Raw genomic sequence first — 12,882 nt, 5'->3', positions numbered from 1 at the left:
GAGAAGTCATGAAACCATGATTAGAAACAATAACCTAGATAAGATAAGGCAGTGATAGTAAACAAACAGCGTGAGCAAAGAGTGAGCAAGAAAGCCGAAACTGATTTATAAATAAGTTTGGAATGTCTTTGGACTAATTTTAGTGTACTGCGAGAAAAGGTAGTTTGAATAAAAGTTCCCAGGGATTTTCTTTATCAAGATTTTGTCGCACCAACTGGCATTATGGTCCATTGCAATAACTCTGAAATCTGTAATTGAGTGACCAGCTGAATTGAAATGCTCCGCTATTGGTTGATCAAGCTAGGAATGTGTTGATAGCTGATCAATTCTGTCATTCCATAATTAATATTTCAATATAGGCCTATGAGATAAATGACATTTCGATTATGCAAATCAATTGATAATATCTGTGGTTTGTTTGGTTGCTCTTGATTGTGTAGAATGGAGCAAGAGTTCAAAAGTTTATATGATGAAGATCTCGAAATACTATAGGCCTATACATATTATATGCTCCTACCGAAATATCATTGCCAGGGAGGTGTCACTCCAATATAAATAATTATTCCCAAAATCGTAATCAACAGCAACCATATGTCCGTTGAATGTCCTTTCTTTCTCGGGTGATCCAATAAAAGTATCATCATCAAGTATTGGATACGAGACAATCGAAACTCCTTGCTCAACAATCATTAAAGTTGCATCGACGTCATTCTCCGCAACACAAGTGTGATTATCACTGGTCAACCGATAACCGTTTGAGCATGCGCATATGACTGCACCTGTTGAATCATCGCACCAATGGCTACACAAATCGTCAAGTTCTTGACATGACGTAATTGGATCACATGATCTTCCATCATCGCCTAGTTTAAAGCCAAAGGAACATTGACAGGTGGAGTCAACGCACTTGTGTGCACAGCCGCCTTTGTTGTATTCACACACATCTATAGCAAAACATGAATTCAAAATATAAATCGATCGATTAATTCATTGATTAATAATAATAATAATAATAATAATAATAATAATAATAATAATCTTTATTCATTCCACCACCTATGGTACAATACCGAAACCAAGAAGGCAATGCCTGTAAGCAGGTCCAGTGCTAACTAATAAATTAATGCCTTAAATAAACATCAAACGGAAACATGGTCCTAACTCGCCTAACCCTCCTGAAAGGGTTATTCACTTTGGGACCGGTGTTCATGGTCTTTAGCAGCTTTGGTTTATTTTGTAAATAAATAGACAACAATTAAATGGTTTTAATTTGAGGTGGCCTTTAAATGGCAGGGCCTTTATTTAGAGGGAAACATCAATATGCTTAAAAAAAAACATTACAATCTTAATCATCACCTTCATCAGTATTATCATCAGCATCATCATTATCATTATATCAATCATTATTATTTACCGATGTATGAAACCTTAAATAAATCACAACTAAATAAATACTATTTTATTTATTATTTATTTACTTATGTATTCCAATCCAACAGCAAATCATCTCCACAAACAGGCCGGTATAAAATTTCTTAACTAAATAGATAAACATAAAAAAATATACCAATAAATCAGAAAAATGCTTAACAGTGTACGAAATGTTTTAACTTACCTAACATCCAATATTCACAGTCAAAACCATCCTTACATCTACATACGAATGGTGTCACGGGCCCCGATGTAGTAACTGGTGAAGGTAGGCAAAAGCTTCGACTGTCATAACACTCGAAACATACATTTTCATATTCTACAGAATAATAAGCAAACAAAATGTATTATTAGGCTACCTCTGCCAAGGAGGTTATACCCGCAGTCTGTTTATCAGCATTTACGCAAAGAGGATCAATATAAAATTTATAGTAAACTTGCCACAACGAGCAAGTTTTAGATTGAAATTTTGAGACGGAGTAAGGAAATTGTGTATGGGACACCAAATATATTAGGTATGGCACGCACTAAGCGCAATAGAGAGTGAGTGAACTAAAAAATTAGGGCCGGTATATAATAATCTAGGAAAGTGATGATTACATTTTGGAAAGAAAAAATCTAAGAAGGCAAAAAAAAAAAAAAAAAAAAAAAAAAAAAAAAAAAAAAAAAAAAATTACCTTAGAGCAGAAGGTACTAGATTCACCCATAACCGGTCTACGTATTGTTTGGTATATACGTACAGGTAAAAAGGCACTGTGGTATGCTCTCCAGACTAGGCTAAACCCACTTCTCTCTTGATTTTGAATTTATATCGGTTACAGCGAATTATTATTATCCCCACGTACTGTCACTACAGTCAGTGACCGTGGACATAGGATACACTTGTTAGGAATATGGTATTTCTCTCATTGTTTACGCCAATTAAATTGGGTATGGCGCGCAGTAAGCGCAACAAAGAGTGAATAACCCAACATCAAAGCCTGGGACCCAGGCTATGAGTATTGAGGCGCAAGTTGAAATCTGATATGAGGACCTGTGGTCCGAGGTTAATTGAACATATATGGTCTAAACGGAAGTTTTTGCTTTTATAGTGTTTCCTTTATATTGTATAAACGCTTTAGAATTTCAGCCATTTTGTTCTTTCAAAACTTACTTATGTCTTACCTGGTTGTCGAAGGGGATGAACAATTTTCAAATCCTGTATACCCGGAAACAAACCGACAAAAGATTTCTTCGAAGTTGATGTAGGATCCAGTTTGTTTGCCGCCACTATACCGTCGATCGTCCAATCAGTCCAGTACAGAACATCTTCGAAGATGGTTAATGAGAACGGATGACTAAGCGTACCCAATGAGTGATATATGGTCTGTACGTTTTCACCATTAAAATCGCTTACTTGGAGGATGTCTAGGTAAGCATCAACCCAGTACAGAGTGGATGCGGGATAGTCAATTGTCAAGCCGTTTGGCCACGTAAGATTCTTAGCAACCGCCTGATGATGCGAACCGTCCAGCCCCACTTTTGCTACAAGTCCGAAGCCAATATAATTACTCCATTCTGTCCAGAACACATATCTATCGAATAAGAGTAATAATCCAATGTTATAATCACTAAATTATTGTTGTTATCATTTCGCCGAGTAGATTACAATGGTTAGAATGAGTAATTAGAACCTCTTTATTGCCATACAAATAAATTAATTCAATTTAAATTTAATTCAATTCTAATGTCATTAGACTACATATGCCATGCATTGGCCTATTTATAACTCCACAACCAGCCTCCAAATGGGAAAAATGTATACACCTTTCCCACATCTTTTTAAAATTAAAATCAATCAAAACATTTTGTTGAGTCTGGCTTTGAATTTAATGTCTGCTGTAGTGTAATTTTAAAACATCTCTGATGGCTAAAAGATGTAATTTGAAAGCTTATCATATCGTAAATCTAAATGTAAAATACCGTATAGTAAGCCTAATATTAAAGAGCCTGACCGTCTTACTGGGCGTCATACGTTATCTGCATACTAATTAGATTTGGCCAAATCTAGTCCTAGAATTTTTCAATCGATAGGGTTGTGAATGCGCATGCGCATAAACCGTAATCGTCATCAAAGAAAAGTAACAATTACTGCAGGGGTTTCAAGTTGGAAGATGTCACCTCAGGAAGATATGTTTAAATGAGTCTTTTTTTTTTAAACATATTTAATTACATTTTGCTACGCATGATAAATAATAATGCTATGCACTGAATTCCGTGAGACAAGTTTTCGTACATCATAGTAAAAATATGCAAATTATTATAAATGGGACTCGGAGCGGCCGTCACGACTTCCGGTAGACTCATTCGATTTCGGTAGACTTTTAAGCCTGTTTTCCACTAGGCGAAATTATTCGTGCGAATCGAGGGCGTTGGTTCGGTTTCCTGCGCTCTGATTGGTTGCGCACCTTTTTCGCTTCGCAAAAATGTAGAAACAATTCGAACTAACGATTTCGTTGAAGCGAAAACTCCGATAGAAATGTGAATGCGCATGAACTGGCTTTTCTGTCATCATTACCAAGCAAACATAGGCCTACTTACCGAATTCCCGGATGCACAGCGATTGCTCTTGGATTATTTGACAAACCAGCTACCAGCGTCGCTTCTTGATAGGTATCAAGATTAAGCACTTTAATAACTTCGGAGTCTGTGTTGGTGTAGTACATGTTGTTGTGTATCCAGTCTACAGCAAGTCCTTCGCAGGCTCCTGTATAATATTTTGCAGCGTTTGGATAAGGTGATAATGGTATATCGAAATCAAGTGGAGATCTGAAAAACGGAAAAGGCTATTTACAAGCTCGTTATTTTTTGGCAGTGGTTGTTGTTAGAGTTACACATTTAACTCTGATGTTATTGTATATGTGGATTCGATTTGGACAATAACGTCCAGTAGAATTAGGAATTTGTTTATGATTTGCGCAACGCCACTGCCTATATATCATATACAATTTCGGTATTGGGTGTCCAATACCCAAGTACCTTATGAAAATAGAGACTCGCTATCTCTTTTTCTCCAGCGTATGACCATAATCTTAGTGTTTAAAAATACGGATAATGTAGTAATTTTTTTCGTAGGATTTAAGAGTGCTCTGTATACATGTGAGCATCGGTTTATATGCTTGTAATAAGCGTCTAAGGAAGAGTTTTCAATGGACTTCATAAATCTGATTGGTCTGATGAAACTACTTAACCAATCAAAATCGTTTTTAGATTACAATTTTGAAGACAAATGACGCTTTCAAATGGAGTTTTTCCGTTGAAAATCGACCAACCCCTTCGATTGTAGAGGGACTTATACTAAATTTCTGCCGATTTTACTGTTTTTACGTTGAAATAAAACAGAAGTGTGTCTGATTGAAATCAAAAGACCAATGAATCCACCCCACCCCAAACTCGATTAGGTATGAGCGAAGTTATTACAAGAAGTTGAAAAATGGCAATGTTAGAGGTTTTGACGACTTTCACTGGCGCGTTACCGTATACCATTTTAGCACAAAATGTTATCGCACTGATGATGTTAAAACGGAATAGGATGATAATGATGATAACGATGCAGATGATGGTCGGTTTTTTGTGTTAACCGGGTAACAGGTAGGCCCTAAGTGTAACTACAAACCTGCAGCACCACGCTGGGATAAACCTGTTTCGATAAAATTGCTACACCGTAGCTACATGCTATTGCCGACAGTTTACAGTGACGCTGTTGTCGTCGAATCGGGGAGCTTTCCCAATGGACCATTACGTTAAGTTCTGCCCCTTGGATAATTGTTGCTTATCCCACAGTGTTAAATGTGAGTTTGTGGGACAACACGTTTGCTATTAGACATGTGCGTATCTCGTGGCCCTGTTCTGATCAATCATTTATCATATTGACTTTGAGAGGGCTACTTTGAGTCGGAGACAACCACATAATGTAGTGATGGCTTTATCCGTCAGTGTAGCGGTTTTATGTAAACAAAGCCATTGCTAAATGAATGTACGTACGTGTAAATATACTTTTGGATTTCTGATACATCACTCCAGTACATTTCATGTTTCCGTAGATTGTAATCCACTGCAACAATATTAAGTCCTCTGAAGTCCTTACTGCGAACTGGTGTAGAGCCGATAAAAGTACCGTTCAAATTCAAGTATTTAGATATACGGCCGTTACCAACAACAACCATTAACTTTGGGTCTACGTTACTGTCTGCAATGCAGGAACGATTGTCACTGCCCAGTCGGTAACCATCAACGCATGCGCACCTGACCTCGCCCTGCGTATCTTCACAAAGTTGGCTACATTTATAATCAAAATCCTCGCATGACGTAACTCGATCACACGACTTTCCATCCTCGCCCAATTTAAACCTAAATGAGCATTGACAAGAAACAGTTCCGTCGGATGAAGCTATACAAGTATCTTCGCAGCCACCATTCTCAACTTCACACGGATCTGTGAAAAAAAAAACCTTTCCAAATAAAATAGGCTTCTTTACGCTAATCTGATATTTTCGATAAGTACCCTAAACATATTTAAGTAAAAGAAATAAGACCTTAAAGTTCGTGTAATCGATTTGACAGTACTTTTGAAGAATTGTGTGAGGCACTGATAGTTTAATACATCGGCTCTTGACTTGACACCATGATCTTCCATTGATACAGAATCTCAGCATAGCTACTCTTAAACTCATCATGATGACTCTAATGATTAAGAGAGGTCGGTATACTAGACCAAAAATTCATTAAACTCATGAGGACTCTAATGATTGAGAGAGGTCCGTATACTAGACCAAAAAATTAGTGCCGAGAATCTGTAATAATTTCTGGTGATGAGTTGCATACTTTAATAAACTGCACTCAATACTGAGACCAGAGAAACACTTATTTTCGAACGTTAGTTAAGGTATAAACATTATAGCTTACAGAGTACCACACAGTAGTGTCGTCACAACACCAGGTAGCGCCCTCTGTTGCCAACCAGACGTTAGTTACCGTTTATTAAGCCTATATTACGCGAAATTCGGGTTAATTCTAAACGGAAATTCGGGTTAAGCGCCCTATTGTTTACTGTGGTCTTCACTCTCTGATGAGCACAAAACCACCGTCCACCCGTCTTAGTCCTTTGGCGTAAAATGCCTAATGACTTCATAGGCTTCCTGGAATAGGCATTTTAAAATGTAATATTTTACCATCAAAATGTACTAAAACACACAATTTCACGCATTATATTAGTTACCGAACACGCATTTAATCATCAATTAAAATTTACAAAGAAAAACTAAGATACAACATCTTAATAATTACGGTACGTTAGAAATTGGGACCAATGGTTTGTCAGTCAGTGGAGAAAATGGTGTCCCCCGTTGAACTCATATGGCAACGGAGTAGTATCACGTGGTATTGTGACGTAACACTGTAGTACTACTCTATGACTTTGATAAGTACATCAATGATCAGTCTGATGAGTAGTCAGATTTTGACATTTTACTGCCACTCGTCATATTCACGTTTTTATGGATAGAAAGTCTCTGGAACTTAGTGTAACATTTGTCTTGTGTATTTTTAAGTAGCTTGTTTTTCTTTAATGTTGTTTTATAAAGATGTTTGATTTAAGCATAAGCAACCCTACTCAGCCCTAACCATTAGGCATACGGGGCCGACGTCAGTGGTCCATCGGTAGAAGAATGATGGACGTACTTGTGGCCTAGGCTAGGACGCCACTGCAGGGTATCCCTATACCAGGAGACCGAAGTCCTAATGAACAATTAAATGGGTGAACAGCATAATTTTACATTCGGAATCGGCCTAGATTGTTCCCCTGTTGATTTTTCCCGTCATCGGGACTAATCTCTTTGTAATATGTTATTGTCTATCTGGGTAAAGAAGTTGAAATAATAAATAAAAAACAAACAAAAATATGCGAGAATTGACTTTGAACAGTACCAACCAAGGAAGGAGAAACGTGGAGTCGTAACCACAAATCCCGGCGTTGCCCAATTGTCATTCGAAATAAACAAGAAATTACTTACCATCGGCATTACATTTCAAAATAAGAACGACAACTAGCAATCTAGTTACCATCCAGAACCACTCCGTCATCAATTCCATTTTAAATTGTAGGCATATAAGCTCCTTCCCACACAAACTCTCTTGCTGATAATAAATACGTCTGTTGAATAATAGGCTACATCCTTTTACCAATGGTTGTATCCTCTTTCTTCTTCGATTTCCGCTGGGAGTACGGTACAATCTAGTACCAACATTGCCAACATGGGGTCTGAAGGCCATAACTTAAATTATATTTCCGAATTAAAAGAAAGGTCACGGCTATAAATAATGATTATATGCAGACGTAGTTGCACCGTGTGCCTGGAAGAAAACCCTTCTTAAAACAATTTAGAAAAAAACACCTGGGCAAAAAGTGTTAATGTTGGTAGTCTCAACTTAACCTGTATATCTTTATTGTTTAAAAAAAAACAAACAACCTTACAAGCACTTTATCGATATTTTCCTTCAGATTACTATAATATCTTCGTTTTTCTTATTTTATTTTATATTTACACATTTTTCAAACATGCAAAAATTATTAATGCACAGCATTATATTACTGTACTGTATCGTAGAGGGTATTATATTACATAGTCTCACCTACTGTAAATAAGATTCAGATAAGATTTGTTGGTTTTCTATTTTTTTTAAAAATGAAAACCTCATTTGACATTTTACCTTAGCCTTGATTTGTTCTTATTTTGTTCTTAATTATTAAGCAATTTCAGCCTCAGTGTTCTTATAAAATATGTTCCTACTTATTGTGCAGTTGTAGGCTTGGCCTACCCTTTAACATACTCTTTAGTTAGAATGTAGGTAAAAATGGCCCTGGAAAAAATGGCCCCGGAAAAAATGGCCCCAGTAAAAATGGCCCCAGTAAAAATGGCCCCAATTGACAAGTAGGTAATAATGGCCCCAATGAAAATATTCAGTAATAGAAATAATATTTTGTTTTTAAATCTTCAAATATTTAAATACTAGCTGAAAAAATCGAGAATTGAATCAATAACAAATACAGTTACACAACAGATGCAAATAATGTACTGAGAGATTTTTGGAAAACATTGGCCATTGAATAACATTTTTTGATAGTAGAAATAAGTTTTAAAAACGTTATTCCACTAACAAAGTAGAGGAATAACATACATACAGTACTTCAACTACCAAAATATGCAACTCATAGATAACCACAAAATTCACTTTTGTTAAGTTTCAAATAAAATAACTTTACATGTTATAAACAGTGCAAATAAACAGTAGTTAAAGCATGTGGATCAATTGTGTGTTTTAATCACAAGTTCATGTATGGGAAAAAGGAGAGGCTTACTTTCTCACAAACTTAGCAATAAATGTTCTGCTTAGAGTTACTTCAAAGAAGTATTTGTTAATCAAATATTGTTTTTAAAGTAAACTGAATAATTAGGAATATGCCTACATTTACTTAAGCAACTTATTTAATTGCATACTTGGTTTTACTCCCCGCCAACTAAATTTAAGTGCCTAAAAGTATACTAAATAATGTAAACTGAGATACTATATATACAAATGTAAATATGGCAATTATGCTAAGAATTAAAATGGCGTGAAATTGTGAGGGTAGGGTAATTATGGTAGGATTAAATGGTATTTCTAAATCCCACAAACCTCCCAAAACACACTGTAGAAAACAAAACAATTCAATTTTGATTGACTCACTTGGTATATCAATAAGAAAATTAAATATTCATAAGAACCTATTTTTTGGTTAAAATGTTGATTTTTTTTGTGAAAAAATACTTGCAAATACACCACAAACCTTCAAACACATTGCGAACCCCATCCAAACCCCTTAATTATGATTGTAGAACTCTCTATTCCAAAAATAAAATAATAATTTGATGTTCATATTCACTCATTGTTTGTGGGGTTTACCAATACCCCACCAATTGAATTTTTGGAAAATTTTGATTCCGCTTCCGTGAAATGGGCCACAAATAAATTATTTTAGTATTAATAAATGCATGATTTATGTTGATTTATTGATTATGTTGTTGCTATTTTTTAACATTTAAATGAAAAAAAAATAAAAAGTGTTAACTATTTCAGTTAAAAAAAATGCATATAATGATTTTTTAAAAATCAGTTTTAATACAGAATTTTATTATTGGGGCCATTTTTACCTACCTGTCATTTGGGGCCATTTTTACCGGGTCATTTTTACCAGGGCCATTTTTTCCTGGGAATTTTTTCCGGGGCCATTCTTACCGTACATCCTTTAGTTATTTAATTGTTCCCTTTCCGGGATCAGGGGTGTATCCACGATTTTTTTCTGTGTGGGTCGTGATCATAATTTTTTGGACTTTTTCAGTGGGAGACAGGAAATCGATTATAGCGCCACCAGATTGAGATAGATTACGTCACGCAATTGGCAAGGACTTTGGACCCATTGCTGGTACCTCATCAATGCTTTTTCATTTAGGGCATTTGGGGGGGGGGGGTCCTACGACCTTTTTTCGACCCCTCCCCCACCCCTTGCATACACCATGAGGATATAATGTGTATGAATTACGATTTACCATCTACAGTTCAATAGACATCCTAATAAATTTTAATCATAATCTGCTGTGTGTACCAGGGTAGGATGGTGCGCACCACTTTTGTTGTTAAGACATAATAGAGGTAATTACTTCTCAACACATTCTATAAGGCCTAATGTTCTACTCCAATTTATTTATAACCACGTTGATCAATAATCTTTTTATGATCACACAATAACACATATTTGACGGTAATATGTTGTAGTTTATAGGCCTATATATACATTTTAGACCCCAAAAAAAACTCCCTCGAAAAAACTCATCCCTCGAATAAACGTCCCTCAAAACCCCTTCTCAAAAATAAACACCCCAGGGCGTTTATTCGAATAAATACGGTAACTGTTAGTTGAATTTTAGTGAATAATAGAATCATGTCATGAATATGTGTTTCGTGACACGTGACATTTTGGGGGCTTTGCTACCAACAAACAGCACTGTCTCTGTGTTCTGTGATATCCACGGTGTAGAATCACAGCACCTTAAAAATCTAATAGTTGTAAACGTGTCGAACAATCAATACATCAATGGGATTGAGCATGGTATTTAGTATGTGTGCGATAACGTTTTTTTTTTATCTTTCTACTGGCTGAAAGTTTATCCCAAATGTTATTCAAATATATTTCTTGACTCAAGTACTCCTTTGCCAGCCTAGCCATGTCCACAGCCATCCACCTGAAAGCAAATCAAAGGCATTATCAATAAATTAATCAATCGATCGATTAATCGATTGATTTAGGTTCAGAAAAATGTCATCCTATATATTAATAAAAATAGTAACAAAAATAAATAATCAATAAATATAACAATAATATTAACAAAGATATTGATGATAATTATTTTATTATCAAAAATATAATTATTATTATGATATTAATAATTAAAATAATAATATTGTAATAGTAATAAATAATAATAATAATAATGATAATAATGATAATAATGATAATGATAATAATGATAATGATAATAATAATAATAATAATAATAATAATAATGAAACGTAGTATGTAAGTAAAATTACGACTCGTTATTGTGATCAACAAAAACGAAATATATTATAAATAATAATGATAATAATAATAATAATAATAATGATAATAATAATAATAATAATGATAATAATAATAATAAATTCCTCTTTTTTGTAGTCCAATTTAAAAAAGAAACAGGCTACAGAAAAAAAACCCAAAAAACAGCCCAATGACAGATCAATTGATAAATGATCAATCAATAATCAAGTGCGCAATGCTTACCAACATTTAACTTACCTTTCTTCTTTGGTGCTTCTTCACACGTCTCACCATCCGGGCATTTGCAGATGAACGAGGCGACAGAAACGCCCAGCGGTCTTGGAAGACAAACTGCATTTTCGGAGCAGCTACCACACAGATTGTAAAATTCTATATAAAAAAAGAGATTTTTCTAAGCACAACAAGTCCTTCAATGTTGCCCCGAATGCCAAGGATCGAGCGGTCTTCTGCCCATAAAAACTATAGTCTGCTTCTTTAGCTTCCTTCAAAAAAGTTTTTTCCTTGTGTACATTGGTTACCTTAGTTGTGTCTTTCTGTTTTCTTATTACACTTTGCTATACAGAAATGGAGTAGGCGGCCCTTTGGATGATGGCTTGGTTTGTCCGGCCTTTGGTTACGTTCTCGCTAACGCATCTAGATATTTATTTTCATTTTGTTTATTATAATTTTTAAACTTACTTCTTATCATGTTATTTACGTAACATCATTTCATTAGTGTTTTGCATATTATTTACTTGTTTGAAATGTTGTATATTGACGTAAAAATGAAGACTTACTTGGTTGTCGGTTCGGGTGCACAAGAGTCATGCCGGTCGAAGACCTTCTCACTGCGTTCACAGCAGCAGACGACTGAGGATCAAGCTTGCTGGCAGTCACCACCGCATTAAGTCTCCAGTCAGTCCAATACAATTGATCTTCAAACATTGTCAACGCAAATGGATGATGAATGAAAGTTGACGAGGCCAGGACCGTCACTAGATTTTCGCCATTGAAGTCACTCGATTGGAGAATGTCGAGACTTGCGTCGATCCAGTAGAGTGTAAACGTAGGAAAGTCGATTGTCAGTCCATTGGGCCAAATAAGATTTCTGACGAGAACTTGACGATGGGAACCATCCATTCCAGCTTTTTCTACAACACCAGTGCCCCAGTCTGTCCAGAAAATATACCTAAAAAAATGAAAAAAAGTATTATGAAGAAAGCTACGTAATACTAAGAGACTGAAAAAGACGGGAAATATAAACACTTATAGTACGAAATTTACTGTTCCAATATACTTGGCTCCACGCCGTTAAATGGAATAGTTTATCTTTCAACTCATGAAAATATTCTTTTCATTGCACACATAAACATTCATTATTTTTGTATTTTACCATTTCAATTTCAAGCTCAGTACAGTCATAAAGCAAACCGAAAAGGGAGAATACAAATTTCTAACTCAACACTGAAAGCTGAAAAGGGGGAATATTTACCCAATTCCTGGATGTACAGCTATTGCTCTTGGTTTGTCTATGTCCTCGGACACCACCGTGACCAGTTTGAATGTGTCGAGGTCCACAGCATTGATGAGCTGTTGATCTCGTTCTGTGAAGTACAAATTGTTATGGACCCAGTCGACGGCGATTCCCTCACTTTTTGTCACATTCGTCACCACGACTTCTGGCTCCGAGGTCACTGTTAGGTTCAATGGCGCTCTTTAATCATTAAAGAAGAAATAATGCATTATTGTTAATAATAGTAAATATTGATAATACTAATTATATATATATATATATA

General features: G+C 35.5%; 1 protein-coding gene across 1 annotated transcript in view; it reads right to left on the bottom strand.

Moving 5' to 3' along the window:
- LOC117115426 (low-density lipoprotein receptor-related protein 2-like) overlaps positions 1-12,882 on the bottom strand; it is a 61,008-nt gene that overhangs the window by 2,954 nt on the left and 45,172 nt on the right. Inside the window, exons 35-43 of the mRNA XM_033259214.1 lie at positions 12,579-12,800; positions 11,884-12,275; positions 11,345-11,476; positions 7,482-7,742; positions 5,455-5,905; positions 4,012-4,239; positions 2,596-3,005; positions 1,616-1,750; positions 518-944 (exon numbers count right to left, since the gene is read on the bottom strand). Of these exons, the coding sequence (XP_033115105.1) occupies positions 518-944; positions 1,616-1,750; positions 2,596-3,005; positions 4,012-4,239; positions 5,455-5,905; positions 7,482-7,742; positions 11,345-11,476; positions 11,884-12,275; positions 12,579-12,800 (2,658 nt within the window). The remainder of the gene's footprint in view (positions 1-517; positions 945-1,615; positions 1,751-2,595; positions 3,006-4,011; positions 4,240-5,454; positions 5,906-7,481; positions 7,743-11,344; positions 11,477-11,883; positions 12,276-12,578; positions 12,801-12,882) is intronic.

Source organism: Anneissia japonica, unplaced genomic scaffold (genome assembly GCF_011630105.1).
Source record: "Anneissia japonica isolate Jap-2015-1 unplaced genomic scaffold, ASM1163010v1 scaffold287704_len1198815_cov201, whole genome shotgun sequence".
NCBI classification, from domain to species: Eukaryota; Metazoa; Echinodermata; class Crinoidea; order Comatulida; family Comatulidae; genus Anneissia; species Anneissia japonica.
This window is presented reverse-complemented; position numbering and strand designations above follow the sequence as displayed.